Source organism: Neoarius graeffei, chromosome 8 (assembly GCF_027579695.1).
Source record: "Neoarius graeffei isolate fNeoGra1 chromosome 8, fNeoGra1.pri, whole genome shotgun sequence".
NCBI classification, from domain to species: Eukaryota; Metazoa; Chordata; class Actinopteri; order Siluriformes; family Ariidae; genus Neoarius; species Neoarius graeffei.
Window position 1 is genome coordinate 52,443,798 of NC_083576.1, and position 17,759 is coordinate 52,461,556.

The following is a 17,759-nucleotide window of genomic DNA, read 5'->3' on the forward strand; positions in this document are numbered from 1 at the left end:
GTCACGATATAAGGTTACTAAAACTGAAAACGTAATTGAATAACACGTTAATTAAGAAATAAAACAAGTTTAAAAATGACTTCAGTTCCCCTTTAAGAGCTTTGAGTTAGCTGTAGGGCTGTCCCTCTTTATCTCATCAGACTGATTAAGTAACTGTAGCTGGGCACAGATCTGCAAAGTGGACCAAGAAATTACAGGTATAGCTAATAAATAAGTTTTGATGCTGTACCTGATGACGTCTGATCCACACCAGACTAGCCTCTAACGGGCGTAAACATCGGTTTTAAAATCCAAAATGTGATGGTGGTGCTTAGTAGGCCAGATGATGATGATGATGATGATGATGATAATAATAATAATAATAATAATGGTCATCACTATCCCCTGCCACAAGCATTTTATGAAGACCTAACAACACTTAGGACCTTATAAGCCCATGGCTTTAATATTGACCTATGATGTCGTAAGTGCTATGATGACACCGTCATAAAAGGCTACCTAGCTTTAGTGGCAGTAGCCACTGTCACCATGCTGCAAGAGTGTAACAATCACGCACTGCGCATACGCATAAGGATTACAATAGCGCATGCACATGAGCATTACAATCACCAGAACGGCGAATCGTGATCTCACAATATGAACAGTTGATCTCACGTTATCATCATGATGTAAGAATGAGTGTAACGATAGCAACACTTCATAACCAATCAGCACTTATCCTGATCAAGTTCGATTACCCGTTCTGTTTCTTGATAAACTTCGGAACCAGTCACAACTAGAAACGAAATACGAAAGACTGCATTATAACTTCATAGTATCAGAAGATAATCGGCAGATAAAAAGACAAACGAAATTCACCTCATGGTTCATCAAGGTTACAGATTCAATATCAAGTAAGTGGTATTTTTATTTTAAGAAAATGTACCTTTTGATTAGATCAGATACCTAGGATAAGAATTCCAGCTATTCAGCAAGAGTTGGAATGAGTACTTGTGTTTTTCAATGAATAAATAATTGAAAAAATAATAATTTCTGATGTATTCTTTGACAAATGTGAAAACTAAAAGTTAAAAGTGTAATTGGTCAAACTTCTGCTGTTCTTTTTAATTTTTTAATTTAATTTTTTTTTTATTTTAGTCTTTACACTTGTGCTCATTAGTACTAAATAATGCTTCGAAGACAATTCAGGAACAAGTGCTTTCTCACTATTTTGAAAATAGATCTAGTTCACAGCACTGTATTTTGAACAAAGCCCTGATGCTGCTCACAGCTTGTTGATGCTTGCAAGAGATGAGGCGAGTGTAATTGATGACGTGTGTGTGTGTGTGTGTGTGTGTGTGTGTGTGTGTGTGTGTGTGTGTCTCAGAAAACAGTTTTATTTATAAACAGTAGCCACATGTACCTATTTTTTTCAGCAGTTTGAGCTTGCAAAGTTTCATCGATGTAGCTGATGTAATTTCTGCGAACTTGTCCAGATTGAGTCCACTTGTACAAAGTCCAATAACGAAAATCAAGGGCCATAACTCTGAAAATAATTTCTCATAAATTATTTTCAAACTCAACTTGGATCATGAATAGTAATATGAGCTCGCAAAGTTTCATCGATATAGCTTACAGTGGTGCTTGAAAGTTTGTGACCCCTTTAGAATTTTCTATATTTCTGCATAAATATGACCTAAAACATCAGATTTTTCACATAAGTCCTAAAAATAGATAAAGAGAACCCAGTTAAACAAATGAGACAAAAATATTATACTTGGTCATTTATTTACAACCCCGATTCCAAAAATGTTGGGACAAAGTACAAATTGTAAATAAAAACGGAATGCAGTAATTTACAAATCTCAAAAACTGATATTGTATTCACAATAGAACATAGACAACATATCAAATGTCGAAAGTGAGACATTTTGAAATTTCATGCCAAATATTGGCTCATTTGAAATTTCATGACAGCAGCACATCTCAAAAAAGTTGGGACAGGGGCAATAAGAGGCTGGAAAAGTTAAAGGTACAAAAAAGGAACAGCTGGAGGACCAAATTGCAACTCATTAGGTCAATTGGCAATAGGTCATTAACATGACTGGGTATAAAAAGAGCATCTGGAGTGGCAGCAGCTCTCGGAAGTAAAGATGGGAAGAGGATCACCAATCCCCCTAATTCTGCGCCGACAAATAGTGGAGCAATATCAGAAAGGAGTTCGACAGTGTAAAATTGCAAAGAGTTTGAACATATCATCATCCACAGTGCATAATATCATCAAAAGATTCAGAGGATCTGGAAGAATCTCTGTGCGTAAGGGTCAAGGCCAGAAAACCATACTGGGTGCCCGTGATCTTCGGGCCCTTAGACGGCACTGCATCACATACAGGCATGCTTCTGTATTGGAAATCACAAAATGGGCTCAGGAATATTTCCAGAGAACATTATCTGTGAACACAATTCACTGTACCATCCGCCGTTGCCAGCTAAAACTCTATAGTTCAAAGAAGAAGCCGTATCTAAACATGATCCAGAAGCGCAGACGTCTTCTCTGGACCAAGGCTCATTTAAAATGGACTGTGGCAAAGTGGAAAACTGTTCTGTGGTCAGACAAATCAAAATTTGAAGTTCTTTATGGAGCTCAGGGACGCCGTGTCATTCGGACTAAAGAGGAGAAGGATGGCCCAAGTTATCAGCGCTCAGTTCAGAAGCCTGCATCTCTGATGGTATGGGGTTGCATTAGTGCGTGTGGCATGGGCAGCTTACACATCTGGAAAGACACCATCAATGCTGAAAGGTACATCCAGGTTCTAGAGCAACATATGCTCCCATCCAGACGACGTCTCTTTCAGAGAAGACCTTGCATTTTCCAACATGACAATGCCAAACCACATACTGCATCAATTACAGCATCATGGCTGCGTAGAAGAAGGGTCCGGGTACTGAACTGGCCAGCCTGCAGTCCAGATCTTTCACCCATAGAAAACGTTTGGTGCATCATAAAACGGAAGATACGACAAAAAAGACCTAAGACAGTTGAGCAACTGGAATCCTACATTAGACAAGAATGGGTTAACATTCCTATCCCTAAACTTGAGCAACTTGTCTCCTCAGTCCCCAGACGTTTACAGACTGTTGTAAAGAGAAAAGGGGATGTCTCACAGTGGTAAACATGGCCTTGTCCCAACTTTTTTGAGATGTGGTGTTGTCATGAAATTTAAAATCACCTAATTTTTCTCTTCAAATAATCATTTTCTCAGTTTAAACATTTGATATGTCATCTATGTTCTATTCTGAATAAAATATGGAATTTTGAAACTTCCACATCATTGCATTCCGTTTTTATTTACAATTTGTACTTTGTCCCAACTTTTTTGGAATCGGGGTTGTATTGAGGAAAATGATCCAATATTACATATCTGTGAGTGGCAAAAGTATGTGAACCTCTAGGATTAGCAGTTAATTTGAAGGTGAAATTAGAGTCAGGTGTTTTCAATCAATGGGATGACAATCAGGTGTGAGTGGGCACCCTGTTTTATTTAAAGAACAGGGATCTATCAAAGTCTGATCTTCACAACACATATTTGTGGAAGTGTATCATGGCACGAACAAAGGAGATTTCTGAGGACCTCAGAAAAAGTGTTGTTGATGCTCATCAGACTGGAAAAGATTACAAAACCATCTCTAAAGAGTTTGGACTCCACCAATCCACAGTCAGACAGATTGTGTACAAATGGAGGAAATTCAAGACCATTGTTACCCTCCCCAGGAGTGGTCGACCAACAAAGATCACTCCAAGAGCAAGGTGTGTAATAGTCAGCAAGGTCACAAAGGACCACAGGGTAACTTCTAAGCAACTGAAGGCCTCTCTCAAATTGGCTAATGTTAATGAGTCCACCATCAGGAAAACACTGACCAGCAATGGTGTGCATGGCAGAGTTGCAAGGAGAAAGCCACTGCTCTCCAAAAAGAACATTGCTGCTCGTCTGCAGTTTGCTAAAGATCAAGTGGACAAGCCAGAAGGCTATTGGAAAAATGTTTTGCGGACGGATGAGACCAAAATAAAACTTTTTGGTTTAAATGAGAAGCGTTATGTTTGGAGAAAGGAAAGCACTGCATTCCAGCATAAGAACCTTATCCCATCTGTGAAACATGGTGGTGGTAGTATCATGGTTTGGGCCTGTTTTGCTGCATCTGGGCCAGGACGGCTTGCCATCATTGCTGGAACAATGAATTCTGAATTATACCAGCGAATTCTAAAGGGAAATGTCAGGACATCCGTCCATGAACTGAATCTCAAGAGAAGGTGGGTCATACAGCAAGACAATGACCCTAAGCACACAAGTCGTTCTACCAAAGAATGGTTAAAGAAGAATAAAGTTAATGTTTTGGAATGGCCAAGTCAAAGTCCTGACCTTAATCCAATCGAAATGTTGTGGAAGGACCTGAAGCGAGCAGTTCATGTGAGGAAACCCACCAACATCCCAGAGTTGAAGCTGTTCTGTACGGAGGAACGGGCTAAAATTCCTCCAAGCCGGTGTGCAGGACTGATCAACAGTTACCGGAAACGTTTAGTTGCAGTTATTGCTGCACAAGGGGGTCACACCAGATACTGAAAGCAAAGGTTCACATACTTTTGCCACTCACAGATATGTAATATTGGATCATTTTCCTGAATAAATAAATGACCAAGTATAATATTTTTCTCTTTTGTTTAACTGGGTTCTCTTTATCTACTTTTAGGACTTGTGTGAAAATCTGATGATGATTTAGGGCATATTCATGCAGTAATATAGAAAATTCTAAAGGGTTCACAAACTTTTTTTTTTTTCTTTTTTTTCCAAGCACCACTGTATGTAGTTTCTGAGAGAACTTGTCCAGATTGAAACGGACAGACTCCATTCCTATATCCCGCTGCGGATAATAATAGCTAGAAAGGCACGTGTGTGTGTGTGTGTGTGTACCTCCGCCAATCTACAGATCATTTGAATCTAGAATAATACACCAAATTTCATAAAAATCCATTCACTACTTTTTGAGTTACGTTGGGAACAGACAGGCAAACAAACGGAGGCGAAAACATAGCCTCTTCCAACAAAGTTTGCAGACGTAATAACTGGGTAATAACTTCAGCACCCTCTGATGGCCTTTTTTCTCTCTCCACCCAAGAGTACAGTTTTGTATGAACACACCAGCCTTTTATTTCTTAGCGATTTTGTTATCTGGCTGTTAATCATGTTGTGCTTAATCTTGTTGATTAATATTAGCTTGCACTCTGTAAGTTTCCTAATTTGGCATGGCTCTTCTCTTCTTCCAGCAACAATGATTGATAGAACAATCGGAAAAATTGTGTGTGTGTGTGTGTGTGTGTGTGTGTGTGTGCGCGCGCACGTAGCTGACTTGATAAAAACTACATTAGGTAAGTTTTTGTTGTCTGGTAAGAGCTTGTTAAGTAATAGTTGACTCAGCATTTGAGTTAAACAGGAACGTGTGTATTCGGGAACAGTTTGAGCAATTACTGTGACTCAGTTCTCGATCAGCCAATATTGCAAGAGTATACAAGAAAAATACGTGTTGGTGTACATGCGAGTTTAGTCAGAAGCTGTGCTGCGTCTTCCCCTTCCCCCTCCCTCTCCCTGTGTGTAACTGACCCCCTTCCCACCATGACTGCCTGTCAGCCTGGCCTGCTGAGCAGCGGTTTACTCGAAGGAATAACTGCTGCCAGCACTGCTGTGCTTTTGGCACGGAGACATTTGGCTACGGGAGGCCTTGCTCTCCTGTTTCCCATACCAGGAAAGAGAGGCATGACCCATTTTAGTTTCAATAATAATAACTTTGTATAGCAGCTGTTGCAGTAGTTTTCATAGATGAAACTGGTTTGTCTGGAAATTTTCAAGTGGGACTTCCTGCTGACAATTTCATTTGTGTGTCTGCGTGCATGTTCGTTCGTTCGTTCGTTCGTTCGTTCGTTCGTTCAGTCATTCTTTCTCTCATAGGTTCAAGTTTACACAGATAATAAAAGGCTGAAAGAGGTTCCAGGGCAAATTTCTCTCATCCTTTCAGTCAAGCACAAAGCTTACCATCTATTAGGCTCATGCAAGAGGCAAACACTGCTCTTCAACACTCACATAACCAGAAATGTTTGTCAAACACTGACTTTGCTGAGCCCTGCTGTAATTACATGTTTTGACTTAAAGTTTAAAGACCTACCGACTTTAGCCAAGCAAATTCTGTCCGTTACTGTTTTCAGCTCGACGCCAATCTGGCTTTTGTCTCCGAGATTAAAAACTTCAGACTAGCAGTCCTCTCTCACTGCAGAATATTTTCTCTGTCTGCCTGCATGCCTCCAGGACGTGCTGCAGAGACCTTCTTTGTTCCCCCCCCCCTTCCTCCTCTTTTTTGGCTGAGGAATTATTTAGAGTGCTGGTATTTTTGTTCATCCCCTTTTTAATTTTTTTTTTTTCCAGGAGTCTGACGAGTTCAGCTGATTCAGGCTTTTTCGCCATGGTAGTGTTGTAGCCTGTTGTCGTTTCAGTGTTTTATTTAAAGACCTGAAGTCATATTTTTTAAACTTGCTTTATTTCTTAATTAACATGTTATTCAATTACGTTTTCAGTAGGGCTGTAACGATACACCCAACTCGCGATTCGATTCGTATCGCGATTTTTGACCCACGATTCGATACGCCCACGATTTTTTTTTTTTTAATGTTTTTTTTTAAAGTAGTAAATTTGACTTATTAACATTTACTTACTTACATTAATAACAAATACTTCAGACCACTGCAGAGAATGAGTAATATGTATGCAAAAATGAACAAATGTATATCCAAAGATTGTTTTATTTCTCAAAATAATACTGTTGAGCCGGAAGCTCTGTTTTTTCGGTTCTGAAAGTCATTTTTCCAAATCGTGTAAATCCGTTAAGATTTTTTTTTTTCGGGGGGGTGGCTCTCTCACTGTCTGTCTCACTCTCATAGGGCCAATGATTTTCTGTGATCGCGGAAAACAGATGGAAATTACGGATTTTTTATGGTGAAACATTGCTCGCGTGTCAAAATGTAACTGCCGCAGAAGGCTTCCGCAGAAGGCTTCCGCCCAAGCAGACATGCCTTCAGTGTTGCCAGATATTGCTAACGTTTTCCACCCCAAAATATGTTCAAAACCAGCCAAAAAGCACCTAAACCTGCCCAATCTGGCAACACTGCATGCCTTTCCGGTCAAGTGATTGTGATTGGCTTGTGGCACACCTAGCCAGCCAATGAGCTGCTTGTTTACAGATTCGCTCCCCGCGTCGCAACCAGAATGGCGACTGCTTAAAAGAAATGAATGCTCTGCCAGTGGCGAGTGTGGACGTTGCGTGACTCGCAGAAGATGGTCGGCGAAAAAACGACTTACTAATAGATAAATAAAAGTAATTTAAGTAAGTTTAAAATGTAATTTAAATAAAAAGTAAAGTATTCATAAATTGAAGTTTGGAAGCGCCTCTGTTTTTGGGCTGAGGAGAAGTTTGAAAGGGTGTACCTCGATTCTGCCTTCTTGTATCGCGATACGGATCGTGGCTCTGCGTATCACAATTTCGATTTCGATACGCATATCGTCACAGCCCTAGTTTTCAGTTTTAGTAACCTTATATCGTGACTCCGTATTGGCAACTAATTGCAATCAAATATTATATTTATTGGCCTGTTCGGTTTTTAGCCATGTTGAATTAATTCGTTTGGTCCACGGCAGGTGTCGCTTATCCGCATGATCTTCGCGAGACTGTGAAACGTCAAGTGTCGGTGCCACCATTTTGAAAACTTTTTTTCCAAACGAAATATTGCACAAAAACAAGTTTAAATGACGATTACTGCCTACCTTTTTTTTTTTTTTTTTTTTCTTCAAACCTTCCTGATTGCTGTCAAAACAAACAAAACTTCCGGCTTGATTACATCAGCATTCAAAAGAGGGCGCGCGCGTCTTTTTGGCAGATGTTGGTCACTTTCCCTGTGTCCAAAATCGCTCCCTGCTCACTACATAGGGCACTATATAGTGAGGATGCCATCAGGATAAGTGCTGATTGGTTATGAAGTGTTGCTATTGTTACACACATTCTTACATCATGATGATAACGTGAGATCAACTGTTCATATTGTGAGATCACGATTCGCCGTTCTGGTGATTGTAATGCTCATGTGCATGCGCTATTGTAATCCTTATGCGTATGCGCAGTGCGTGATTGTTACACTCTTACAGCATGGTGACACAGTGGCTACTGCCACTAAAGCTAGGTAGCCTTTTATGACGGTGTCATCATAGCACTTACGACATCATAGGTCAATATTAAAGCCATGGGCTTATAAGGTCGTAAGTGTTGTTAGGTCTTCATAAAATGCTTGTGGCGGGGGATAGTGATGACCATTATTATTATTATTATTATTATCTGGCCTACTAAGCACCACCATCACATTTTGGATTTTAAAACCGATGTTTACGCCCGTTAGAGGCTAGTCTGGTGCGGATCAGACGTCATCAGGTACAGCATCTCAACTTATTTATTAGCTATACCTGTAATTTCTTGGTCCAGTTTGCAGATATCCAATTTGACTTTTTCCATGCACAATTTACACTAAAATATCATTCAAATTAATCTGTGCCCAGCTACAGTTACTTAATCAGTCTGATGAGATAGAGGGACAGCCCTACAGCTAAAGTTAACTCAAAGCTCTTAAAGGGGAACTGAAGTCATTTTTAAACTTGCTTTATTTCTTAATTAATGTGTTATTCAATTACGTTGCGGTTTTAGTAACCTTATATCGTGACAATGTCTTGGCAACTAATTGCAATTAAATATTATACTTATCGGCCTATTCGTTTTTTAGCCACGTTGAATTTAGTTCGTTTGGTCCATGGCAGGCGTCACTTATCCGCGCGATCTTCACGAGACTTGCACGAAACTTCGAAACGTCAAGTGTCAACCAGGTGTCAGTGCCGCCATTTTGGAAACTGTTTTCCAAATGAAATATTGCATAAAAACAAGTTTAAATGAGGATTACTGCCTACTTTTTTCAAACTTTGCTATCAAAAACAAACAAAACTTCCAGCTTGATTACGTCAGCATTCGAAGGAGGGCACGCGCGTCTTTTGACAACGCTGGTAGATGTTGGTCACTTTGATTTTCGCTGTACGTTTTAACTTCCGTCCGACGAAGTCTCGCACAGGTCTCAGCGAATCTCGTTAACGCCCGTTGCTTTGACATATGGACTGATATATTCTCATCTCATCTCATTATCTCTAGCCGCTTTATCCTGTTCTACAGGGTCGCAGGCAAGCTGGAGCCTATCCCAGCTGACTATGGGCGAAAGGCGGGGTACACCCTGGACAAGTCGCCAGGTCATCACAGGGCTGACACACAGACACAGACAACCATTCACACTCACATTCACACCTACGGTCAATTTAGAGTCACCAGTTAACCTAACCTGCATGTCTTTGGACTGTGGGGGAAACCGGAGCACCCGGAGGAAACCCACGCGGACACGGGGAGAACATGCAAACTCCACACAGAAAGGCCCTCGCCGGCCACGGGGCTCAAACCCGGACCTTCTTGCTGTGAGGCGACAGCGCTAACCACTACACCACCTTGCCGCCCCTGGACTGATATATTCCATAGCATATTTCAAACACTCGTAACTTGCTATAGCAGTGACGAAATAACTGTTAGAAATGCATTCCTATATTTAATAAAATGAGAAATAGAATTTCGATAATAAAGTTGCCTTCAGTTCTCCTTTAAAGTTCTGCAGTGCAGCCACAGTTCAGGGGAAAATGCACTGTAGTGAACATGAATAATTTGGGGTTGTGGGGTTCCCCCCCCTTTTCTCTCTCTCTCTCGTAAAGTATAGCAAAATGCCAATACAGGCCATTGTATAGCTCATTGTAACCGTGTCATCTCATTACTAATCCTCTGAAAGACACATCAGAGTCTAATTCCAGTGACCCCTGCTGTGCTGAAATGCTTGTATAATCGCAAATAAGCTTGTCTGTGAAATTCATTAGGAATAAAAGATTGTAGATATGATCAATTTTCTCTATTTACCAGTAGTTTTACAAAAGTTTCCAAAGCATTTATTTATTTATTTTTATTTTTCTCCACCTGATCGTGTTCGACATGCTATATTGTTCTGTTCTCGATGCAGGTGATGAAGGTGAGCTCTGATAAGGACAGTTCCTCTCCGTTGTGCATGAAGGCTCTGGCCAGCAGGGGGCACCTGGATACAGTCTCGCAGCAAATGGCCTCCCATCCGCAGTATTTAGAGAGTTTCCTGCGCACGCAGCACTACATCCTTAACATGGACGGCCCTCTGCCCCATCACTACCGCCACTACATAGCCATCATGGTAAGAGTGCCTTTCAGCGACTGTACACGTTCATATTTATGGCAGGAAATGCGTCACTGTCACGCTCTAGAAGACAAGGGTTTGCATGTGATGAAAGGAGATTAGCAGAAGAAAAACATAAAACCGGACTAGTAAGAGAATCAGGTGTATAATCGGGATAAATGTAGGCAAAATTACTCACAATGTCCAGAATGCGTTGTAGTCGGAAGGTCTTCAGTTAAACCCCAAGTCCAGTCACTTTGGCATATTGAGATCAACCATTTTTTTTAAATGACCTGTATGAATGGAACCCCCTTTTTGTGTGTGTGTGTGTGTTTCAGGCTGCAGCACGGCATCACTGCAGCTACCTTGTTTCTCTGCACTCGGCTGTGTTCCTGCGAGTGGGTGGAGACCCGGTGTGGCTGCAAGGCCTGGAGTGCGCGCCAGCTCGCCTCCAGCAGCTCGACCACATAAACAAAGTGCTCGCTCACCAGCCCTGGCTCACTGCTCGCTCCCACATTCAGGTACAGTAGACAGAAGTGGCGTTCCAGTCCTACAGCAAGGGCACTTTGCAGTGTTTGTACTAAAAAGTGGTCCAAGGGCACGTCATGATGTGTTAATACAGTGTAAATCTCATCATATTAGAACAATAAACAGATGATTGATCATTAGTTATGATGCGTTCGAGTATTTTATTGCGGAGAAAGCGGAGATCTGTTCCCGAATGGTTGTGCTGATCTGGGACTCGTGATGTCTCTGCAGGCTTTGCTGAAGTCAGGTGAACAGTGCTGGTCTCTGGCTGAGCTGGTCCAGGCTGTAGTTCTGCTCGCTCACTGCCATGCACTCTGCAGCTTCGTGTTTGGCTCTGAACAGGACACACAACCCGGCCCGAGAGCGCCACACGGAACGCCCCCAGGCTACTGTCTCTGCGATGCTGCCAATGGCAACGCCACCTTCCCACCTCGCAGGAGGGTAAGTGCTTAAAGTTCTCATCTCACCCACACACAGTTTGCAGTAGTGCAACACTGTGGATGCCAGCTGCCGTACGTAAAACCCAAAAGAAGGTAAACCTGCGCATGCGCACACGGACGTCCTCTGTCTGCTTGACTGCACGAAGCGAGCGATTTCATGCACATTATTTACTCAGGAATCCCTTCAAATTAAATAACTTCCCAGCCACAGAATGGCCTGGGGTTTTGTGTTTTTGAGATACTGCAGAAATAAATATGGCCAAATTTCACCGATTTTATGAAATTGAATGGCCGTCTAGCTTTAAATATCTGTAAAGGAAAAGAACACTAACCATGTGCTGGATATCTGTAAGTAGTGAGCAGAAGATTATCGGTATCTCCTCCCATGAAACCTTCTGTCATTTTGTGTAAGCAAAAGATTTGTATTTGTGTGTCTGGTTTTCTGATGGACGTTGAGGTTAATGTGCATAATGGTGGCTTTTCTCTCTCGTACAGTCTCTAGATTCAAGCTGTGACCTGGTGTGCCTACGAGAAGGAATCCACAAGTCACAGGAGGAGAAGGAGAGAAAAGGACACCCAGGTCTTCAGTCTTACGCCCTCCTGCATATAGGTAAGCTGTGTGTCCTGGTTCACCATCAAACATTACTGTCTGTCTCTGACTCATCTTTTGTCCCCTTCCACTCTTCTGCTTCAGACATGGACGAGGAGGAAGAAGAAGAGATGATGTGTTCGACAGATCCCTCCCGCTTTGTCAAGGATCCAGATTTCGGCTACCAGGAATTTGCCCGGCAGGAGGAAGACCATTTCCAAGTATTGCGGGTGCAGGTGAGGACCGTGCCACCATATCAGATTATAATATGGCAGCTGCTCGTTCACACTCTGTGCCTTGATGGCAATTCTACACTTTATCTTCCCTGGAGCTTAAAGAGAGACACTGCACTCTGTACTTAAAGGTCAACTCAATTATTTGTCTTTGGATTTATTTGACTGATCCAAAATACAGCTTGAATGTTCCCGGGTGTTTACTTGGAGGAAGAAGAAGCCTGTGGTGTTCAGAGGATTCAACCTCTGCAGAGTTCATTGTGTGTGTGTGTGTGTGTGTGTGTAGGACTACTCATGGGAGGACCACGGATTCTCTTTGGTAAATCGCCTCTACTCCGACATCGGGCACCTGCTAGATGAGCGGTTCCGCAGTGTGGCCTCATTACCATCCCCTCGCAATCCGGACCTCAAGAGAGCCATCTGGAACTACATCCATTGCAGCTATGGAATTAGGTACGATGAGGGTTTTTTAAAATTCCTACACTGATGCCCACAGATTTTATTTATTTATTTAAACGCTCCTTCACAAAAAAGACCGCATGCAGTAAAACACTTTCTTCAGCGATTATGTTGCATTTCCTGGTGAAACTGCTCAGCAGTGTTTTTTAAATTGTATTTATTTCTTTAATTCCAACACTGATGCCAACAGCAAAATCCCTTGAATTTTTTTTTTATTCCTACACTAATGCCCACAAATTTTTTATTTTTTTTTTATTCCTACACTGATCCCCACAGTAAAATCCCTATTTTCCTTATTTTTTTTAAATCCCATACTGATGCCCACAGTAAAATCCTTTAAAAAAAAAAAAAGAATTCCTACACTGATCCCCACAGTAAAATCCCTATTTTTCCTTTTTTTTAAACCCTACACTAATGCCCACAGTAAAATGTTTTTTTTTTTTTTTTTTTTTAAATAAATTCTTTTTAAATCCTACATTGATGCCCACAGGTTTTTTTTCATCTCATCTCATTATCTCTAGCTGCTTTATCCTTCTACAGGGTCGCAGGCAAGCTGGAGCCTATCCCAGCTGACTACAGGCGAAAGGCGGGGTACACCCTGGACAAGTCGCCAGGTCATCACAGGGCTGACACATAGACACAGACAACCATTCACACTCACATTCACACCTACGGTCAATTTAGAGTCACCAGTTAACCTAACCTGCATGTCTTTGGACTGTGGGGGAAACCGGAGCACCCGGAGGAAACCCACGCGGACACGGGGAGAACATGCAAACTCCACACAGAAAGGCCCTCGCCGGCCCCGGGGCTCGAACCCAGGACCTTCTTGCTGTGAGGCGACAGCGCTAACCACTACACCACCGTGCCGCCAGGTTTTTTTTTTAAATTTATTAATTCATTTATTTATTTAAATACTCCTTCACAAAAAAGACCGCATGCAGTAAAACTTTCTTCAGCGATTATGATGCATTTCCTGGTGAAGCTGCTCAGCTGTGGTTTTTTTTTTTTTTTTTTTTTTAAATTCCTACACTGATGCCAACAGCAAAATCCCTTTTTAATTTTTTTTTATTCCTACACTGATCCCCACAGTAAAATCCCTTTTTAAATTAAAAAAAAATATATTCCTACACTAATGCCCACAGTAAAATCCCTTTGTTAAATTTGTAAAAAAAAAAATTTATTCCTACACTAATGGCCACAGTAAAATCCTATTTTTAAAAAAAATTAATTCCTACACTGATCCCCACAGTAAAATCCCTGTTTTCCTTTTTTTAAAAAAAAATCCTACACTGATGCCCACAGTAAAATCCCTTTTTAGATGTACATTTTTTTAAATATTCCTACACTAATGCCCACAGTAAAATCCTTTTTTTTTTTTTTTTTTTTTAAATTAATTCCTACACTGATCCCCACAGTAAAATCCCTATTTTTTTTTTCCTTTTTTTTTTAACCCTCCACTAATGCCCACAGTAAAATCTGGTTGCTTTTTTTGTTTTGTTTTTTAATAAATTATTTTTAATTCCTACACTGATGCCCACAGTTTTTATTTATTTATTTATTTAAACGCTCCTTCACAAAAAAGACTGCATGCAGTAAAACACTTTCTTCTGTGATTATGATGCATTTCCTGTTGAAACTGCTCAGCTGGTTTTTTTTTTTTTTTTTTTATAAATTTCTACACTGATGCCCACAGTAAAATCCCTTTTTTACATTTTTTTTAAATTCCTACACGAATGCCCACAGTAAAATCTTTTTTTCTTTTTATTTATTAATTCCTACACTGATCCCCACAGTGTAATCCCTATTTTTCCTTTTTTTTAAATTCCTACACTAATGCCCACAGTCAAATCCCTTTATTTATTTTTTTAAATTCCTACACTAATGCCCACAGTCAAATCCCTTTATTTATTTTTTTAAATTCCTACACTAATGCCCACAGTCAAATCCCTTTATTTATTTTTTTAAATTCCTACACTAATGCCCACAGTCAAATCCCTTTTTTTTTAATTCTTTTCAAATCCTACACTGATGCCCACAGTTTTTTTATTTATTCATTCATTCATACATACATTCATTCATACATACATACATACATACATACATACATACACTCCTTCACAAGAAAGACCGCATGCAGTAAAACACTTTATTCTGCGATTATGATGTATTTCCTGGTGAAACTGCTCAACATTTCCAGTTGATATCTGGGGTGGGAGAATAAGGCATAAAACATACCACTGCTGTAATATAATCTAGTGCTCTATAAAAATGACATGACATGAATGGCATTTAGCAGATGCTCTTATCCAGAATGACATGCAACATACCCAGAGCAGCCTGGGGAGCAGTTGGGGGTTAGGTGCCTTTCTCAAGGGCACTTCAGCCATTCCTGCTGGCCCAGGGAATCAAACCAGCGACCTTTTGTTCTCAAAAGCTGCTTCTCTCACCATTATGCTATGGCTTCCCCCAATAGTAGTAGCAATTTTAATGGAAAAAAAACCCCATAAACTTTCTTTTTAAAGTAATTGACAACTGATGAATTGTGTCCAATAGGATCAGTCACATCGAGGAGGGGAATAAAGGAAGCTGTGTTTAGTGCTGATCTTTCACCCTGATCTCACTGCTGTTTTCATGTACGTGTAGTCAGGAATCATAGCGTCGGACTTGTTTTTAACAGGTATGATGATTATGACTATGGAGAAGTGAACCAGCTGCTGGAACGCGGACTGAAGCTTTATATTAAGGCTGTGGCCTGCTATCCCGACTCCACTAAGAACCTTCTTTGCCCTCCGCCTTTAGTTTCTCTCAAAGCTTCAGAAAAGGTACGCTTGAAGGAATCCGATTTTAAGTCAATACTATTAATACCACAGTGCTTTTGAATTCTCAAATCTAATTGGTCAGATGTTGATTTAATGTTCTGTAACAGCAGCTCTGACAGTAGTACGGGCTGTTAGTGTATGTAATGCCTTATTGTAATGCTTTAAAATGAATATATATATCATTAGTAACGACCAAAATGAATTAATAAAGCAGGGGGAAAAGTAATATTAATTATTTATTTCACTTATTATTAGAAGCTATAAACTTTTATAGCTTCTATAATAAGTGATAGCAGGAAACTTCCATGATATTAAATGAATGTAACTTTTAAATGGTTAAAAAGCATGACGTGTTGATTTTATTAATAAATAAAAATTGTAATCGTCTGCAAATTGCTGTGGTCCATGAAGGAATAAAGCGCATTAGGACGTACCGTTATATGAAAATAATCCACTTAAATTATGGGTTATTGATTATTTTCCTATAACATCACTTCCTGTCATGTTTTATTCCTTACGTTAGTTTTCTGCCTTATTATTATTATTTTTTTTACTAAACCCAGAATCTTTTGAGCTGTTGATTTATAAACGGTGTTTAAAACTGATAGGAAAAACATTATTAATGGAGTGGATCTGTGTTGCACAGGTACATGTGAACCTGCTGGTGATGGAGGCACGGCTGCAGGCTGAGCTTCTCTACGCACTCCGAGCAATCACTCAGTACATGATCGCCTAGGACGGCAAGGCACATGCAGAGAGAGAGCGAGAGAGAGAGCGAGAGAGAGAGCGAGAGAGAGAGCGAGAGAGAGAGCGAGAGAGAGAGAGCGAGAGAGAGACAGTGTTGCACAGTCAATTATGGTACAAAGAAAAAAGACCCGACTCGAGGCAATGGGGAAAGGAAATGTGGTAAAACGACGGAGAGGACTTGTGACGAGCAATATTTCTTCTCCATATCCTTTTTTTTTTTTTTTTAAATTGTTCAAAGGTTGCTCAAGAGTGACTTTAGGTACTGCTGTGAAGCGTCTTCAAGGCAACACTTGAAGGCAGAAAACAATCTTTCTGTGTCTCTTTTTTTTTTTGCATATTGTTCCCTTCATTAATTTCTATGACCTCGTGTGTGTTTGTTTTTTTTCTACTCTTCATTTAATTTTTTTTTTCCTTAGATTGTTCATGTGCAATTATCTTTATTCTAATCTTTGTATTGTTGAGGTTCTTCTAGTTTTGTTGTTTTGCCTGTTGCTCCTCTGTTGACTGACAGTCGGGAAAGGAGAAGAGAATGTGTCAATTTCAGTTCTAGAGTATTGAATGGTGCAACAAAACCCAGATGACTCGACTTCTTCTCCTGAAATCGAAGGCAGTGTTTACTGAAGCTGAGACGAACAGATGAATGTTGAAGCTCAACATGGTTTTTTTTGAATCTTTCATTTGAACATAGGCTCCGAACAAGACTGCAGAAAATATAGGAAAAATGTTACATGGCTAGAAGTTTGTTTTTAATGGCACTTTTAAGATTAAATTAAAAACATATTTAGGCACAAACATCTACAGCATCTGACTGACTGTGCTTCAATTGACTTGGTTTAAAATACCAGTTGTGCTGCTGGTTTATCCAGCGTGAATGTGAAGGGTACAGAGAAAACACACATTTGTGATTTGGGAGAATCTGACAGCACTTTCAAACCAATTGGTGCATTTTTTTTTTTTTTTTTTTGTCTTTTAGGAATTTTACTGCATAAGTTAGCTTATGATCTAGCCTACACACCACCCAAACTACAACATTTTAGAAAAGGCGTACATTGAGTTTTAGTGTTGGTTACTTCTAGTCAAATGAAGGACTTTTTTTTTTCTCTTTTCCTGATTCAACTGCAAAATATTTCAGTGATACTTTGCCATCTGTGATACTTTATAATGCGAAGAAGGTCAAAGGTCAGGCCTGCTGTGATGCTTCCTGTAACTGACCTGCACAACTTGTTTCCTTGCACTGGACTATTTTGCACAGAACTGCATAAGTGATCTGCGTCGTCTCCGAGCAGCTCGAAAACTTATTGGAACAAATGACCCGATGAGGCCTCCGTTCACTGGTACCACGCTGATGCCATACTTACTGCAAATGTTTGGGTTGTGGAAAAGGCCAAGCGTTACTTGCTAGATAAAGCCATGATAGTATTGAATTGGTGCAGAAGTGTTGCTCATGTAGAGGACAGGTGGCAAAGAAAAATGGGCACCAATGTTCTTTTTTTTTTTTTAATTTATTTTTTTTAAACATATTGCATTACTGTATCACTATGGCTATGTTCAAACGGTGTAGGCTTTTTTTTTTTTTCCTTCCCCTCTCCAAATCTG

At 40.2% G+C, this 17,759-nt stretch overlaps 1 protein-coding gene across 1 annotated transcript in view; it reads left to right on the plus strand.

The window, feature by feature from the left end:
* sesn4 (sestrin 4) overlaps positions 1–17,743 on the plus strand; it is a 31,455-nt gene extending 13,712 nt beyond the window's left edge. The window contains exons 2-9 of the mRNA XM_060927836.1: positions 10,163–10,363; positions 10,684–10,866; positions 11,105–11,314; positions 11,809–11,923; positions 12,008–12,138; positions 12,422–12,588; positions 15,275–15,419; positions 16,063–17,743. Of these exons, the coding sequence (XP_060783819.1) occupies positions 10,163–10,363; positions 10,684–10,866; positions 11,105–11,314; positions 11,809–11,923; positions 12,008–12,138; positions 12,422–12,588; positions 15,275–15,419; positions 16,063–16,152 (1,242 nt within the window). The 3' untranslated portion in view covers positions 16,153–17,743. The remainder of the gene's footprint in view (positions 1–10,162; positions 10,364–10,683; positions 10,867–11,104; positions 11,315–11,808; positions 11,924–12,007; positions 12,139–12,421; positions 12,589–15,274; positions 15,420–16,062) is intronic.
* The last annotated feature ends 16 nt before the right edge of the window (positions 17,744–17,759 follow it).